Source organism: Lytechinus variegatus, chromosome 1, assembly GCF_018143015.1.
Source record: "Lytechinus variegatus isolate NC3 chromosome 1, Lvar_3.0, whole genome shotgun sequence".
NCBI lineage: Eukaryota > Metazoa > Echinodermata > Echinoidea > Temnopleuroida > Toxopneustidae > Lytechinus > Lytechinus variegatus.
This window is the reverse complement of record NC_054740.1, coordinates 59,069,881-59,089,437: the sequence shown is the minus strand read 5'-3', so window position 1 is coordinate 59,089,437 and position 19,557 is coordinate 59,069,881. Positions and strand designations below refer to the sequence as shown.

General features: G+C 35.3%; 1 protein-coding gene and 1 pseudogene across 1 annotated transcript in view; one reads left to right on the top strand and one right to left on the bottom strand.

Annotated features, from left to right (window-relative positions):
• Positions 1-1,384: 1,384 nt before the first annotated feature.
• LOC121418380 lies at positions 1,385-5,517 on the bottom strand (annotated as a pseudogene).
• Positions 5,518-6,120: 603 nt separating this feature from the next.
• The window catches only part of LOC121418372 (cyclin-Y-like protein 1), a 29,170-nt gene continuing 15,733 nt past the window's right edge, over positions 6,121-19,557 (top strand). The window contains exons 1-3 of the mRNA XM_041612208.1: positions 6,121-6,206; positions 8,442-8,647; positions 18,715-18,783. Coding sequence (XP_041468142.1) covers positions 8,473-8,647; positions 18,715-18,783 — 244 coding nt within the window. The 5' untranslated portion in view covers positions 6,121-6,206; positions 8,442-8,472. The remainder of the gene's footprint in view (positions 6,207-8,441; positions 8,648-18,714; positions 18,784-19,557) is intronic.

Genomic DNA, 19,557 nt, shown 5'->3' with positions numbered 1-19,557 from the left:
TAGTATATTTCAGAATAGAATTTGACATTGACAAAATAAACCTGCAGTAAAAAATATCAATCTAAATGCCATACATTTTTCAACAAGTGGCAAGATTTACGGTGTCTAACCTATTTGATAAAATTTTAGGTGGCGCCTGTTTGCAAGATTACACTCATCACAGTAGACTCTGCATAAGTCAACACTTGTATAAAGTCAATTGCTTGAAGGGATGGTCCAGGCTGGAGATATTTCTATCTCAATAAATAGAGTAATATTCACAAAGCAAAATGATGAAAATTTGATCAAAATTGGATAACAAATAACTAAGTTATTTAATTTTAAAGATTTGCATTATTCCGGTGAGACAGTTTTAGGCATGTCTTTATGAATATTCATTAGGTTGGAAAGTAACCATTAAAAGATCAATAGATTTTTTAGAATCCAATGATGCATTATTCAATCATCAGTATGGTTTTCGTAAAAGATATAGTACAAAATTGTCGCTTATCAAATCGTCAAACACTATTCTTAATCCTTAGACCAGGGTAGAACTACCCTTGGAATATTTATTGATTTTAAAAAAGCTTTTGATACAATTGATCACAATATTTTTATACAGAAGCTTTTCCACCATGGTGTCCAAGGGCTTCCTTTAAACTGGTTTAAATACTATCTAGCTTGCAGATATCAGTTTGTTCAGCATTTGGAGATATATTCAAAGAAAATGAAAATAAGATGAGGTGTCCCTCAAGACTCGGTATAAGGGCCTACATTGTTTTTATTACATACATAAATGATCTTCCATCCGTTTCAAAAGTTTTAAATTTTAGATTATTTGCTGATGACTAATCTTTTTCACACCTTTCCAATTAGAGAGGATGAGATCGATACCAATGAGATAAATACTGATATTAATAAAGTACAAAAGTGGTGTGTTGCCGCTAACTACTAGCTCTCTGAAAACAAAATTTATGTTAATTAGCAGTAGAAGAAGGAATGTTAAGTTGCATGGTAATATTAAACTAGATGGTGAGGAACTGGAAGAAGTTGATGAAGCAACTTTTGTAGGTATAACAATTGATAAGCATCTGTCATGGAAAGGCTATTAACGGACGATTTAACCCAAGTATACGTAAGAAAATAGGAATTTTGTTTCGGTTACAACATTTTGTACCCAAATTTATTTGATATTATTATACAAAGCTTTTATAGAGCCACATCTCACTTATGACATTAAGGTGTGGGCGAGTTCATACAAGAGCAGCCTGAATTGTATATTTTTTCCCCAATAATGGCAGTGCGGGTGAGGGTGGGGGTGCAGATGAGTCACAATCCAAAGATTTAAGATTTAATCAGATTAAACATCACACTCAAATGATTCAATGATGCTAAATTTCATTTTATCCTATCAACAAGTTGACTAGAACAAAGAAAATATTCTATCGCATAAAAATAGCATTAAATTTCAATTTTCAGAGTCAATATAATTCCATGTATTCTTTTAGAACAATGATGCCAAACATTCACTATATAAATTCTTAAATTGTATATATTTTCAATATATGATATAAATAATCAATTTTTTTAAATAGATTTTATAATAAAGAAGATCTCCACAAAATCCACAAACAATGATAGATTATAATCATGATATTGATTTTTGTCATTTAGACCATTAACATCTTTGAAAGGACATGACAAAATACATGTGCACATATGCATGTAATGAGCTCAAGAGTCAGAGCAAAAATTTGAAATGTACACGTCTATGAACTCTTTTCATACATCAGAAATATATATAAATCAATATTCTTGGATTTTATTTCGAAGCATTAATTCATCTTATTGTTATCATCTTCTTCCTTTCTTTCATCAAGGTAAAGAGGCTACTGCAGTTCTGAAATATCTCTGTTTCAGCCTGTAACTTCTAACAATGCAAAGGTGTTACATGAAAGATGGCAAGCAATAAAATTCATTATTAAGTACTAGCCATTTTTAAATTTCATCAAACAATGTACATGTAGCATATTTTGTTTAATTGGAAAAGTTCACCAGGCTATACATGGGTTGGTTTTGTGTGCTGCCCTCTCACAAAATGTAGCATAAAAGTAACTTTATCAGCACACTGTTCTCCGCACATACTACAACGGAACCTGGACCCTGGCTCATGACATCCTTTATGTATAACATACATCAAACTGTCTTCAAATGTGATACCACAGAATGAACAACGCCACGGCAATCCCTCTTGGTCTCTTTCCCCCATCAGGGAAGTATTGACAAGAGGATTAGGTGGTGGCTGACTGCTCTGGGAAGACGAAATCTGCATGTTGGGAGATTCACTGCTTACTCTTCCGAGAGAAGGACCACAGTCCTGACCCCTTTTAGGATCATCAACTAGAGGTAAAGAGAATCTTCCAGGAACAATGGGCGGCTCAACTGGTCTTTCCAATTGTATTGTTCCACTGGATGATGATGCCTCTGCTCCACTTTGGACCAAAGGTTGAACTTTCCTCAGTTGATCATCTCTCTCGTTATGTCTGGTGTGTGTAATCGTATTTGCAGCTGGTTGTTCAGGTCTTCCTTTGTGGGCCTTTTGTTCCTCTCTATTTAAAGAAAAGTCAGGTGGCTGGTCCTGAACACAATCGCCATCCGCAGATGGTTCCTCAGATGTTGTTGTGTTACTGTGGACTTGTACAATGTTGACAACCTCACTCCATTCTTCATCGTCCTCAGCTTCTGTCTTAATGGTGATTCTGTTGACAGGACTCTGGCTTCTTTGTTCAGAAGTACTCTGGCTGCTTGGTGTCTCTTTACTCATTGGGCTTTTTTCAAAGTGAAGATTCCCCATGGAATGTGTCGATTCTGCAGACTGTGCTGCCAGGGACTGTGGAAAATCTACCAAAGAACCCTCTGCACTTGCAGGATATCTATTAACGAAAGCAAAAGGTGCTGGGGGATTTCTCAGAAATGAATCCAGGCTCCTGCTCCGGATGTTAGCTTGTCTTTGAGCTGAGAGGGCCATCAAATGTGCTGCACTATTAGGAGACACTGGAGAAAGACTTCCAGGTGAGTCTACAGGTGGTGACAACATATCCAAACTAGAACTAGCTGAGCAACAAGAGTTCTTTAGATGTCTTTGATACTCTGCCTCATCAGCCAACAGAATCCCACACTTGCACCTCCGAGGGTTCCATTGATACAGTCGACTATGCCCTTTCATATGGCCTTGTAGTGCTCTATTTGTTTGGAACTGCCTGCCACAACGTCTACAACTAACAGGTTTTTCTCCTTCATTTGATGTTGAGGGCAATTGGTTTGGACTCGCTGATGGAAGGTCGATCCTGACAGGTATATTGGGAGGTCTGTGCTTTTTGTAGGTCTTAACCATTGAAGGATGCTCTATGCTAATGTGTTTTTGCATGCTACGGGAGCCACCGATGAAGATTCCACAATGTGGACAGCTTCTACGCTTCTCTGTGTGAATCTTCAGGTGCTCTGTCAAATGCTGAATATCTGAAAACTGAGCGTGACACAGGGTGCATGTATGTGTCTGAATATCAGCCATTGAGTTTTTGTGGGAGCGCCGATGCCTTTGAAATGATGCCCTTGAGTTGAAGTTGGCTGGGCACTGTGGACATGCATATGGCTTGGCTCCCATGTGTTTGTTGATATGAAGCATAAGCCTCTGTTGGCTAGAGAACACGCGATCACACATACTGCACTTGAGAAAGAATCCAGGACTACTGTTTTCCGATCCTGCAGCATTCAATGATGCTTCACCGGGGGCTATCCAAGGACTCAGTTTGCATGAACTCATCTCCCACATCATCATCCTCTATGTCATCGTCGTCATCATCCACAACAACAAACTGCATGTCCACAGTTTCTGTGGTCTCGGACGAGGTCTCTCGAGACAGATTGCTCCCATGTTTTGACAGATCTTGTGGAATTTCAGACTCATCTTGTTTCTTTTTCTCTGCTAGCATTGGATTCTGGGAGTCAAAGTTCATTAGCTGGGTTCCTCTTTCAAGTGGTGGTCTAGCAGAGGCTGAATCTTCATTGCTTTTTGACCTCTGTGACCGATGGTGTCCTGGTACTACTGAAGCTGAGCTGGTTTGTGAGGCTGGGTCAGATTTATCTTGCTGAGTGCTTTCCATCTTACATTTGACAAGGACCTGAAATAAAAGGAAATTGAACCAAATAGTTACAACTTGCTTGTTTGTGAAATTACCAAACAAATATTGCTTTAATATCATACTTCAAAATTTCAGGAGCTTACAAATGTCAACTATTATCATGCACTTTGCACAAACTTTATTTTGATTCAAACATGAAATACAATTAAAACGGAGGTATGAAACAGAAGCCTCACATTATTAAACAGTTTTGGCCATCACTCTAAGTACATGTAACTGAAGCCACTTGAACCACGCACGTAAGTTTGTTTCTGTGTACGCTATGAGGCAAGTCCTGAGCCCAGGTATATTTTACATGCAAAACAAACTCAAGAGAAAGCCATCAACAATTAAAGGATTGAAAATTTGGGATACAAATGTTAGAATTTTTGAACTCCATAACAATACTCTAGTCACAATGTTTAAGGATTTTTTCTAAAACCCCCCCCAAGACAGAGCACTTGGAACATTAATGTATTTTTGCATGGATTTTCATCCCACAGCTGCCACCAAAATTACATAAGAGATTTATCACTAAATTCTTTGAAGAAATTTGATTGAATTCTCAGTGTTTTGTTTGTCTGATTTTTCTTAATCTATTTAAATCATATTATTCTCAGCCTGTTGATTTCTCTTAATCTGTTATGAAGAGATATCAAACAAAACAAAACACTGAAAATTTGATCAATTTAATCAAAATCAGACTAGGAATATATGCGATTTTAAAAATTTTCATTATTCCGATGAAACAGTTTGAGGCATGTCTTCATGAATATTCAATAAGCAACTTCATATCATATCCCCAATTGTTCTTTTGTATTCTATTATATGAAATTAGGTTTATTCTAATCATTTCTACCAAGAACTGAAAAAATGGATTGACAACTGATTTAGTACTTTACATATTCATTGCTGCAACTTATAAAGGAGACACACATGTATGAAAAAAATGAAACAAATATGATTTCATGTTGTAAGAAAAAGAAAGTGGGGATATGTGACATCATCAGCATGACCTATTGGCTATTGCTATTAACTATTTTCACAAATTATTGCTAAACTTTGAAATTCAATAACTTTGTTATTTGTTATCTGATATGGATGAAATTTTTCAGCATTTTCAGCATCTCTTATTCTCTTCGACTCTCAGACTTCTTCCTCTTCCTCCGTTACTTTTGGAGATCAACACTACATGATGTATGTTGTTATTTGTACGCCCGGTCTATGCTATGTTACTGTATTGTAATAAGAGTGGTCAGTCAGAGTGTTTAACATTGAATTGCATTCTTCTTCAAGTAAGGATTTATACTCACCAAACGTGCCACATAAAAATGAGATAAACAAGGAATCAAAACAGAGTTGACTGGATGTGTAGTTGGTGCACGGCGAAGCCTTAGGTCATTGTCAGGACTCGGGAGCTCTCTAGTGCACCGAGTCTCATCTCACTCAGTCCCAGTTCAGCATGTTCAGCTTGTCTGAAATGAATTGCACTATGCACAGATTCCATTTGATTCACAAATTTTAATTTATCTCAGTAGTGTATAGTGCGGACTGTGGGCACTTGTCGATTCAAATGTCAAAATGGGCAGGCTAAACAGACATGGGAAAAATAAAGTTGATGACAACTGCCATTTATACATGGGATGCCTTCACAGTACTTAGTGGGGCATTCGTGATAAAACTATTGCGAATATGATCAAAGATATGATCCATGAGAATATACTACTACACACGTAGTAGTCTATTCTGAATAAAGGGAGGTGGTGACAGCGCCTGGATCCGGAGCGAATGATGTGAAGTAAATTATTTTGCTCATTAATAGAAATTTTCTTGGAAATTGGTTTATATAATTTTTGAAACGATCAATTATCTTCCAGAAGATGTCAGCAATATTCTTATCTGAAATTTTGGGTCGAATTGAGGATATCAATTTTTTTTAATCCCCATAATGGAATGAAACCTTCCTTTCCCCAGACGTCATGAGGTCAAAGATTGATGACTTCGGGAATCACCGTGTGAATGCCGACTGAATATCAAAGAATTTCGGTAATGTATTGTATTTCTCTCTTCAGAACTTAATATTGTCGTATGGTTTTTGTTATTTCAAGCTGTATGTTGCTGCTAATTGCAATGTCCAAGTTTGTATGATATTGTAAAACGTGATTTATTGTATGGTAACGGAAGCGACACAGACGCGGTCAACTTTTTTCTCTGTAGACTGTAGCCTGAATCTATGTACCGTACCGGTACGGTACTACGGTCTCCGGAGTCCGGTCCGAGCAGGCGAGTGTTGGGTGGAGCGCATCATCCAGTTAGGATACAGGCTTATGATGGGGGGAACTAATGCTATGCACTTTGTTTTTAAACAATAAAAACTTTCCCAATTTTTAATGTTTCAACAAATTAAATATAATTGATTTGTGGCAAACATTCTAAAGATCATTAACCAAGAAGAAAATATGACAAAACTCACTACGAAAATCCTGCCCTGTTTTCTGATCACCTCTTTTTTATTTCGCTGCCAGATGTAACTTAATAATAAAGTTTAGGGGTCCTAAAGCTACGCATTCGATTTATCATGCAAAAAAATAGTATTTCCTGTGCCTCAATTTCTAGAATTTCTAAAATACATTACAGACGTTTGCGTCCTGTAACGTTGGCGAAGAACAATAGGAAACAAGATGGCGGCGTAAACATCGGGCACGTCTCTTCCATCTTGTTATGATATTTTTTCTCATTTTATTGATGAATTCTTGTTTGAAAATAAAATCGATGGCGCAGAAATGTCAGGAATGAAGTTTTATCCCATGTATATGATTAGGGCTCGATCTTTTAGAAGGAAAGTAGAAATCTCGGGGGCGAAAGTTTCAGGTTTAGGCAGCCTACACGCATGTTATAAGAATACCTGGCTTCATTGAGAGTAACCTTACGTCAGTAAATGATTTTTACTCTCTAGAAGCCGCCTGGCTACATGCATGGCATGGGTTGCAGGGCTCAGACTCTGACAGTCACAGGATATCATAAGACAGCAGGCAGCCGTCTGCTTCAACTTAGAGAGTTTTTAAACATTTTCTCTTATTTCTTCTTGTACACAGACGGCTCGCGACTGTAGCCGCCGTTTAACTTTAAGCCTAAGGGGTTAAAAATGCAAAATTCCCTGACGGGGCTCATTGAATTTTGTCTTTATTTCATAAAAATATTTTTCCACACAAGAAATCTTGGAAAGTTCATTCTCATGTCAAGTGCCTACACCAGTCAAGTGCGCTAGTCAATAATTGTAAACATATCAGGTTTCATAACAAGATTGTTGTTTGATGGCAAGTTATGAAAAATAGACAGTGAACTGGGGGGAATTGAGGTCACTGAATCTATTTTTTAGCACTCTCAAAGTGTAATTGCCGTCTATGTCCTGCAGGGGTATTATGAAAAAAAAACTGTCCCCATAAACAAAGACAATCTCAATTTATCAAGACATGAAAATGATTTGTCTTGGTTTATGAGGACAATTCCAATTTTTGGACCAGTGCTTTACTGGGGATGATCCGTGCAGACTACATCTAGCTCAGCAGTAGATAGCTGAACGCCTGGCGAAGCCGGTCACCCAGACCCTCACCATACGATTGAATTTTTCGCGAGACGGTTACCCCAAAACACCCCTAATTTATAAAAAAAATAATGGAAATCATTCACTCAACTCAATTCTCTCAATGTTTGCCCACAGAGTCGCTATCATCAAGAAGTATTCAAGAGCTTGCCCCTGAAAAAAGGAAAATAATCCGGCATCCGTTCTCTCTCATTCAAAATTGCACACTAATTGGCAAGCTGGTACTGATGGGTGCATGCACCTTAAGTTAGTGATCAAAAGATCTGCCCACGGCAGCTCACCAGTTTGTTCGCATTACTTTAGTCGCTACTTCAGTCCATATCAAAATTACGTTACCTGTGACACTTCAACCAATGTAGGTTTTGAGACAAGTCAAGCACATTCAGTTTGCTTCTTCTCAACACAGTTCCATTCAGCCCTTGGTACTGGTAAGCTTCGTATTCAGGATGCCTTTCTGTTTTGACTATATACTGCTTGCATATTACCTACAGGCTACAAGCTCACTTAAATCCATTGAACCATTTGAAACTTGTCTTCCAATGTCCTATTTAATACATAAGAGTGTTCGATAGCGAAGACAAATTGTAGCCAAATAAGTTATGAGTAAATTTTTCAGACAAAGTTCTGTTAAATCACAAAGTACAATGTAATCTTTGTTTGCCTTTTCTTTGGAACAGATTTTCTATTTTGATTCACCTTCTGTGTGCAATGGGGAATAAACATTCATGTGGCTGCTTTCGAAGCTGTCACAAGAATCCAACCAGGCGGGCCCACAGGGCTCCTTCTCAAGAAATAGAACGATACGAGCCGGCACCTGAAGAAGTAGATGTGGACGAAAGATCAAATCTCCAGCATATTGGTGACAGAGAGACTGGCATAGAAGGTAAACATGCTAGTTATTTTTATAAAAAATATAATCCCATACATTTAAGTGAACACCATTCATACTCTGAATAAACTGTCAAGGTCAAGAAATTGATGCAGTTCGACTTAAACAACAAGCTGATTTGATGAAAATAAAATATACCATTGTTGGAATGAGCAGTGGAATAAAGAGCCCAAACTTTTGAGGGGGCACAATATGCTGTGTACATGTAAATGTAAAAAAAAATTGCAAGTAAGTGTAGAAGGGGGGAAATATGTTGGCATTTTAAAAATGAAATTATGTTTTTGTGAATGTACAAATAATATCAAAGCTCCCCCCCATAGAACTGCCTCCCAATGTGCTCCTCGAGGCTGGCTTCAAACTCAAAGTAGCAAGATGTTGCCTTGACTCTTGGCCTTGACTAGGGACAGTGATTTTCCGTTTCTTAAAATTGCCCTTTCCATTTCAGAAAATCTTAAATTCTGTTTCAGCATGTCTGAAAATGGAAATTCCGTTTCCCCATAGACTTTGTGTACAGGAAACGTGAATACCGTATTCCGTTTACATAGAAAATCAATACGCAATGATTAGTAATGTTAAAATGCTTGCGCTGGTTAAAACTTGTATCTGCCACTAACGCTTTTTAAAATTAGTTTTAATCGAAAAAATTTGAGGACGAAAACTATTTAAAGAAACATACTGTACATGTACATGTAATTAACATGGATGCATCCTCATGTTTTACATTATCAGCATTATTTTATGGTTAAATGAGATTTTATCAGTGATTTGGGGGACTCTTTGGACATCGTTTTGAGCATTCAACGACTTTCGCCTATCCGCCATTTTGGATTCGTTGAATACCGCAATCATGATATTATGACCAAACACAGAGGGCAGCAACACACAGTTGTGTTTCGGCTTACATGTATATGCGGAGGTGAGTATAAACTAATTTTGATATGATTGATTGATGGAGGGGCTGAGTGCAGTCAGAATGTGTGGATTGTCATCATTGTTTTAACGAAGTGAAATCATGGTTTTTTTCCAGTTAATCATATTTCATAGAGGATTTGGGAGTAATTTTTGTTGTTATTCTGTGAATTTTGAAAAAATATGTTTTCTGTGATTTTCAGTTTGAAATGCCACTTTCCGTCTCAAGAGGCCGATTTTATAAATTCCTTCTGCTTTCCGCGATTGTGGAAAATCACTTAACCTCAAATATCTAAAACATCCTTGGCCCTGTCCTTTCTATCATTATTCTTAGGCTCTTGCCTTTTTACACATCACTGTCATTCACACACTTTCTATAAAAATTATATTTTTAAGGGCAAAGGCACTTTTCTACACATGTACATGTAGGCAGCAGGCCTTTAATTTTGAATATTTTTTTTTGGGGGGGATGCAAGTCAACTCTTCTATGGGGCACATCTCTATCTTACAGCACAAATGTGAAAAATGAAACGGCACATACAAAAAATGTCCAATGCCATAGCCTTTAATAGTGGTCTCTGAATTGTTTAAGCCAGGTTGGGCATGTATCTATACCATTGTTGAAATTACTTTAGGGAGACTGGAAGGGCGCGGACGGGAGCGATCTTCATATGTTGGGAGTCGCTCGGTACTTGGCAGTTATAATAGGCAGCTGCGAGAGCGATTCCGATGCTCATGAGGGCGGAATCACTTGTCGCTCCCGTCTATTTTCAACCCTGATCTGCATTTTTTTCAATTCAATTCAATTCAATTTATTTCCACATATTGAGTAAAAAACATGTAATAAACATTACAATCGAGCAAATACATAGATAATAACAAATACAAGTATAAATAGTAACAATATATACATAAAAAGAACATAGAAAATCAAAATGTGGAGGGGATTGACAAAGGCCATATTGATCTATCAAGGTCAATCCCCAATGAAAGAAAAAATGGAATACATAAATTACAAAAAAAAATAGATACTTAACCTAAAAACCCCAGACGAAGCAAAAGAAAGTAAAAGACAAATAAAGGGGAGGGAGAGGCAAATATAAAACTTATGGAGTAAATAGATAAAATTTATATTTCCGTTTGAAAGACAGGAGTGTGGGGAATGTTTGAGTTCCTTCGATAAAGAATTCCAAAGTTTAGGTCCGACATATTGAATAGTGTTTCGTGAAAATGTGTATTTGAAATTTGGAATAAAAAGATCATTAGCTTGTCTGGTTAGACGACCAGTAAGTGATTTATTCTGTACAAAACATCTATTAAGAAAGTTTGGCAAGAGATTATTGTAATAAGAATACATAAATATAGCAGTTTGTTGATTATTGATTTGATCTATAGTGAGTATTTTATATTTGGCAAAAAATGGTGCAGTGTGTGTACGAGGGTTAGAGTTTGTGACTGATAATTCTTATTGCACGTTTTTGAAGTATTCTTAATCTACTCAGATGGCAATCAGAACAATTCCCCCAAACAATATTACAATAGTTAAAATGAGGTAAAATCATTGTATAATACAGATTAAGAAGGATATTCAAAGGTAATATATGTTTAAGTCTGTTCATGACACCTAATGTTTGTGCTACTTTACAAGACACGCTGTTAATATGTTCTTTCCAAGTTAATTTATCATCTATGGTAACCCCCAAAAATTTAGTAAAATGAACAAATGGTATATTACAACCATTGATACATACATCTATTTCATTACAATTAATATTTTTATTTTTAGGTTGGAATAACATACAAACAGTTTTATCAAGATTTAATTTAAGTCTGTTTGCTAAAAACCATGAATTAACCTTAGATAATTCAGTAGAGAGAGTGTTATTCAGCGTCTGTATATTGTGATTGATACAATCAAACGCCTTTGATAAATCTAAAAATATTCCGATCAAAAATTGCTTATTTTCAAATGTTTCAGAAATGGTATTAATAAAATCAAGTAATGCCATATACGAAGAATATTTTTTTCTAAAACCATATTGTCTATTATACAAAATATTATTACTACATAGAAATGACATAAGGCGAGTATAAACAAGTTTTTCAAAAATCTTAGAAAATGTAGAGAGTACTGATATTGGACGGTAGTTATTCAATACACATTTATCCCCTTTCTTGTAGACAGGAATAACTTTCGCTAACTTAAGCTTGCTTGGAAAAATCCCGTTTTGTAAAGAACAATTAAAAATATTGCACAAAGGTTTTACAAATAATAAAATAGTCTTTTTAATAATGTCAACGTCTATATCATCATATCCAGGACTTTTACTAGATTTATTTTTAGATGTCTTACGATTTCAAGTATTTCATGACATTCAATTGGATTCATAAACATAGAATGTATGTAATATTTTTTAGGAAGGAACTCTGAAAAATGATTCTGTACAACTGGTAAAGTTCTCTCAATGTCATTCCCAACATCAGCGAAAAAGTTATTAAATGCATTTACAATAGTATTTTTGTCAAAAATTTGTACATCGTTAATCTTAATGCATAGGCAATCTAACTTGTTCTTCACTCGATTCAAAATATGATTAATTATTTTCCAAGTACTTTTTGTGTTATTACAAGATTTCTTAAACAAATTAAAATAATATTCTCTCTTGTGCCTACGAATTTCACAAGTTACTAGATTTCGGTAAGTACAGTAAGCATTTTTTCGATATGTTGTTGGGTTTTTGAGATACTTCCTATACAAAAGATGTTTTTTATTAATCATTTTCTTTAATCCTGAATCAAACCAGGGTTTATTTTTATTAGATATAGGTTGTTTTACTGTTTGGAGAGGAAAACATTCATTGTAAATACTAGTAAGGCTTAACATAAATGCATCAAACTTAATATCAACATCTGTCGATTCAAGAACCATATTCCAGTTAACAGTTTGCAATTTATTACAAAATCTAGAAGTATTAACATCATTTAAAACACGCTTACATCTTACATTATTGCACAGTGATTTATGGGGAAAACTATAAAATTTAGAAAAGGTAAAAATAGGCAGGTGATCACTCACATCACTTAAAATTATGCCAGTACCAAGATTATATTCAGGCCTGTTTGTAAATACATTATCAATAAGAGTAACAGAATTATGAGTGATCCGTGTTGGTTTGAGAATCAACGGAGTAAAGGAAAATGTAAGAAGAAAATCAATAAATTTATCAATATCATTATTCATTGTGGGATTCAATAAATCAACATTAAAATCGCCAATCAATTGACATTCCTTATGCCCTGATGATATTTTATGGAGCGATGGCTCTACAAAGTTAAAAAAATCAGTGATAGGTTGAGAAGGAGGTCTGTACCATCACAGTACCATTGGGAAAAAGAAGCATTATAAATCTCCTAGGTCCTGTAGGGGGTATTAGTCCCTGGATTGATGGCTCCTGACTTGGCCCTTTATTATTCCAAGCCTTGCAATGAGTGGATTTTGTTTGCATGTAAACTTGGGTGTAGAATACATGTACTCTACCCCATACCGGTAGTTATAATTTTTTGACTTGGTCAAGAGTAATTGTCAGGGTAAAAATCATATGGGGGCTGGGGGTGATTTAGCCCCCCATGCTTAAAAGAGCGGTGGAACCCCCCAAAAAAGCGTGGAAATCATCGCAATTTTAAGCTTATCCTATGTTGCAAATTTACGCACCAGGTTGTGAGGTTAAACTGCCGATCCGTCTATTGCCAACTCAAACTCTTCCACTCATCACATGGTCTACATGTATGATGTACCTTCATTTAGTCTAATGCTATCCCGTCCAACATTTTGTCTAACAACCATTTGGTCCAATGATCACTTTGTCTAATCACCAGTTCGTCTGAGACCATTTCCTCTACATGTATAACCAGTCGGTCTTTTCATTAATTTCTCCCGATTGACACTTTTTAATATCCAATCAGACCAAGTGGTTTATGGACCAAGTGGCTATTGGACCAACTGGTTATTAGACAAGTTAGTAATTAGACGAATGGCGGCTGACGAAAAGAACTGGTGATACCCGAAAGAGTGCGAGAGCGAGCCACTTTAGTCGCAAGGCCTATTGGAATCTGGTGAAGATGTGAATGTGAATTATTCATGAGCATGCTGATGTGAAAGATGTGCCAGTCTGTACCGTCGTTTTCTATGACGTCATGAGACCGGGTTCGTTCGCTTCTGTGGCATAGGGTCATATGGATGGGGTTCATTGATGCGAGCAATACGCTCGCTGATTGGTCGCTACCTCTCGGGTAGCGATTCTGCTTTGGAAGCAGAGGTTAACATAAAAAAGAAATCCAAATCAGGTTCCTAAAGGCCCTGTGACTGAGCTTGTAATCCTTTCACTCACTCGGCTTTGTGTGAATAGCCTTTTTTCCAGTCGGTAGATACATGTATGTGATATAAAGTTCAGACACAGGGCCTTGTTTAAAGGCTAATGTGCAGCCAAGCAGATGAGCTAATGTTGTCATTAGGTGATGTAATTGAGGTCTCTATTCCCACAGCTTGGTAATTATAGCACTATGCAAATTGCAGAAAGCTACATGTCTCGTGTGTTGTGATCATGTCCAGTCTACCAGTAGAAACAAAAATAATTGTATCACATACTGTACATACTTTATATGTAATATATTGTAATCTCAACCATTATTTAGGAATTAAAGGTTTGATACACTTGAAAATAATCTTTTCCTAAATAAGTTTGTTTTCATCACCTTTCATATCCCAGCTCATTTTCCACTGGTTGTTCAATAAAATATACAGTATCTACATGAAGGCGAAATAGGCATTCTTGTAATCAAACAATATTAGCACAATGAAAACACAGAAGATATGTAGTGAATGAATTGAATGTTTTTTAAACAATGATACTAAATGCCACTTTATTTTAATGGAGCTATAGTTTTGTTTCAACAAATGAGATGTTTTGTATTTATGTATTTAGATTTGGGATGATGTGCAAATATTACTTTTATACAGCTCAAATGCTTGTACATGTATACTAATACTTGTACACATACTGTACAATTACAGTTGGTAAAAAATTGTGTATACTTGTACATGTAGCAATATCACATTCTTTATAATAACATTTTGCTCTAGAATGCTTTTTACCCTTGTATTATGGAATGATTAAGTTCTATAGATATTTAATATTTTCATTTCCTCATTTACTTGTGCTGTACAGTTCAGTTGAATGATTGATCTCATATTGGTTTCAGTAACTTCAAATACAAAACATTAACCAAACACATTCAGATCAAATCAAAATTTACTACATTGCACATGTAATTGTCATCAATATGTTGAACAAAGTGTATTGAACTGTTTACTGTTTGATCAGCTGTGTCACATTACTAGATGTCATTTTATTTGAGGTTAAAATTAATTGAAAGAATACTAAAATAACCATTCTGAAAGATTCCAAGCGTTTATGTTGGAGTAAAGGCCAAATTGGTTTCAAATCATAGCCAATCGTACTACTGCTATGATGTCATTATGACTAGATATTAAATTCCCTCAATAAGGATGATAGCATAGTCACAGATTGGGTGTTCATACTATGATTTACATGTAGAACATTACACGGTAGATATTCCAAGTCCCAATAATTCATCAAATTCTACTACATTTTATTCTGAAATCGGGTCACAGACCAATCGTAAGGTGTGCGGTCGCCTTTACATGTAGGCCCTACCTTATTTTATGTAGTTTTAAAAGGTAATTATTTATTTGATTGATTTATTTACTTGATTATTATTATTGTTTATTTATTTCATTTTATCAAGTGATTATTATTTATTTATTCTTTTTTTTTTTGGGGGGGCTCAATGCCATTCATGTTATTTGTGATTGATGGATTTATTTAATTTCATTGACAGTTTTACATGAACACTCACATTTATTAGCAATTCATAGAACTACATGTACTTACAAAATTGTACTGAGTTGTGACTTGTGAATAGTATGCACAACACATTTTTTTCACAAATATTATAAAGTATTTTTATAATAGAGATGTACTTTTATTTGAGGGCCACCATCGATACATGCTCAAGAGTCAAGGCAATGAATTAGCCCCACAGATAGTCTCTTCGATGAGCATGACCATGGCCTACATATAGATAATTAGCAAGGAAGCAAGATGCTTGTCTTGAGGAGGATATGTTTCATCATGTCATTGGTATTTTAGGAATGTTTGTAGAGGAATAGAGCTGTCACAGAGCACACAAAAGTGTGCCCTTCACCTGCAGGTATTGAACTTATCTGACAGGTATACACTGTGTATTAAAACAAACTATGTGTTCAGTGTAGACCTCTTTGAAAGAAATCCAGGCACATATGATGAGCAATATATTTGTTGTTGTTGTGAGTGTAAACAGTTCCATAAATGTTTATAAAATTATATTATATCTCTGTTGAAAAAAATTATAAGCCTACAATGTGAGCAAGTGTATTTGAGAAAATATGCTTTTCACTTTTCAGCCCCCCCCCCCCCCCCGCCCCTGGGAGAATAGATTTTGATGGTTAATGAATCAACACCCAATGAGACAATGTTTACCTACATGTTAATGCAAAAAAAATTATATTATACATGAATTCATGAACATGTGTTAACGCACATTAATGTGTTCATGTATGAGCACATGTACATGTCACACCACACAGTATGTATTTATTCCAGTGAACTGTCTATGAATTTTATTACATAACCTGTTGTAATCTTCCTGATACATTCATGCATGAGTTAAACTTTGGATTCATGGGGTTTTGTAACAAATTGTGGCATGATCCATGGCTGGTGTACAAGTTCTCACATTGCAATTTAAAACTACACTTGATACTGGTTAGTTTCTGCTAATGAAGAAGGAAATCGAAGTACACTGTAAGTATTAAAAAAGCTGTAGACATCCAAATGGCCAAACATTATTTAAGGTTATCTATTAATCCCTAATTATGTTCATTGCTTGCCAGTCAGTGAATGGCTGGCAGTTATTGTTGGAATGCTTCCTAAGGAATGAGAGTGGGGATCCAGGATAGACCAGGCTAAAGTGCTTATTAGACTAGAGACATCTTTCGAACGTATATGTAAATATGGCGCGGATCCCGCAATATACATGTAAAGGGCGAAATTAGGATTCTCAGCCCCAACTTTCGGTAACAGTCAGTGCTCGAGATTATATACAGTGCGTCCCAGAATAAACGAAACCGATATTTAGCGATCATTTATCATAACTTAATCATAAATAGAATAGACAAATGACCTACCAATTTAAAGCTTAGAATCTCCTCTTTCATCTGATATTACTAAGGATATTTCTTATTCACGCATGAGTGAGCAAAAACAATTTGAAGAAAGGATACCAAAAACTCATTTGGCGGGGGTATCTGGGTTTCAAACAGAAAACCACATTTCTGAAAAGTTCAATATCTGCTCTTTAATTTGGTACCTCAATTACATAAAATGGTCAAGAAATAAAAAAGTTCTGGTCATTTGAAATAAGGCTTGTATTTCCATAATTTCATGAGATAAACGTGTTTTCACCGGTTTCCCACAGAAGCTTTCGCATGGTGAACAAAAGATTTAATGCATGGCTGATCGTCAACAAAACGGAGTGTTGAGTGAGTTTGAAAGCCAGCCTGGAGAACCTCTTCATTTTATGAAATTATTGAAATTCAAGCCTTATTTCAAATGACCAGAACTTTGTTATTTCCTGACCATTTTCTGTAATTTAGGTATCAAATTAAATAGGAGATATTGAACTTTTCAAAAATGTGGTTTTCTTTTTGAAACCCAGATACCCCCCGCCAAATGAGTTTTTGATATCCTTTCTTCAAATTGTATTTGCTCACTCATGCGTGAATGAAAAATAATCTAAGTAATATCAGATGAAAGAGGAGATTCTAAGCTTTAAATTGGTAGGTCATTTGTCTATTTTTCTTATGATTAAGTTATGATAAATGATCGCTAAATCTCGGTTTCGTTTTTTCTGGGACGCACTGTATAATGATGGTATTAAATGCAGTTTCATACACGCCAGTGTTGCGTGATGATTGACTGAGTGTGGGCTGTGCTATATGTAGTAGCTGCGCTGGCGTGGGCATAGCTTTAAGATAAGTTGACATGTTGACATTAGCTGTCACTGTCAGGCTACAATGCATTCAATATTTCATAAAATAATTTTCAAGTGAGTTTTTATCAAATGAATTAAAAATTTTGAAAAGGATTTCCCTGAGTACAAATTTTGTTCAAATTCGATGAACTTCATCCTATTTAATTTGATTGAAATGGATATAAACGTCCAATTGATTTAATAGATGAGATGCAAACAATAAACATTAAATGAACTACGATGAATTAAATAATCATTAAACAATTAATAGGAATAAAGAAGAATTAAGTATCGATTAAATAAACAATGTTGAATGACAAACTGCCTTGCTAAACCATGTGTTGAATCGAGGAAAAAGAATGGCTGTCAAAAACTGAAAATTGCTCTGGTAAAATGAATAATGGCTCTGAAATTTTTTTTTCAAAATGGCTCCCTAAAAATAAAAAAAGTAATTTCAACACTGTTTTGAAATGATGGCCTATAGTCTGACCAGGAACAACCTAGAAACCGAAACAAGTATTCAGGTGTTACAGTTTCTGCTTTTTTCCCCAACAACATTTAATGTATCAGAAGAAAGAGAAAATAATTGAATGACATACCCAATGATATTTTTAATGGTCTATCATTCATTCAAGAGCAAAAAAAAGAGAATGAATGTAAAATAGATGCTGAGACCCCTGAATTGGCAGCACTCTTGAATTGCTGTTTTCACATTCAAAGTCACCCAATTTAGCTTCCAACTTTTCCTTCAATATACCGGTATTTCTATTATTTTCTTTTCAAAATGAAAAATGCTTGAATTAAAAATTAAGCAAAGAATAAAAATTGTCAATGTTACATTTTGAAGAATAAATGGTGATACCTTATCCTAAATGGGATCTGATAAACAATGATGTAATCCATTAATTCCATTTTATTTCATGTGATTTTAAGTTCAAGCTTTATACTTTACAAGAATGAAATAATATATCATTTTTTTTCTGTTTTTCCTCCTTATCCAGAGGATATGTTGGATCCATCAGTACACCCTAGGACTAGTACCATTTTCCTCACGAAAGCAGAATCATTAGGTATGAACTGGATTCCAATCTGCAATACAATTTTATTTCTTAAACCCTTATTTCTTTTTTAATTTTTACTTTGGTTCTGTTTTCTGCAGATATACTGTGTGAGTCCACAAAAACTTGACACCTCACAAATCCCCAATTTAAGGAAAAATATTTCACGAACACATTATTGTTATACACATGTATGGACTAAAAAAGTATGTTCTCCCAAATAATTTGAGACAATATTTACATGTTATGTGTTAACGCTTGGATAATCAGGAGGTATTTCTTACTGTGATGCAAAAAACAAGCCAAAGTATAAAGGCATGGCTGCAAGGAATGAATCCAGATACCAATGATGTCATAATTCTACATGAGTTTAATAGTAAGCAGATTTGCAAACCCCTTTTCAATGAAATTTACTCAAGAATTGATGCTAAAAAGTGTTTATTTAACAATTCTGATGTTTATTATTGAAAACGTGTTTTGCAGTGGATTTTAATGCAACTCTTGTAGGATTATGATATGATTGACAGCTGGATTCAGTAATTGGAGTCATGCTTTACTTTGGTGCATGTCATAATTTACACTGTGCAAAAATACCTAATTACCGAAGCGTGAAGAAATACCACATTATAACCTGGGAGAACTCTTTCCGACCATACACAATGGTTATGTGCCCATGTCATAATTGTTTCTTAAATTGGAGATTTGTAAGGTTTTTTTTTTTTGGACTCGCACTGTACAACTAACATGTGAACCAACACTTGGGTTCACTGTCCAGGTGCAACTGCT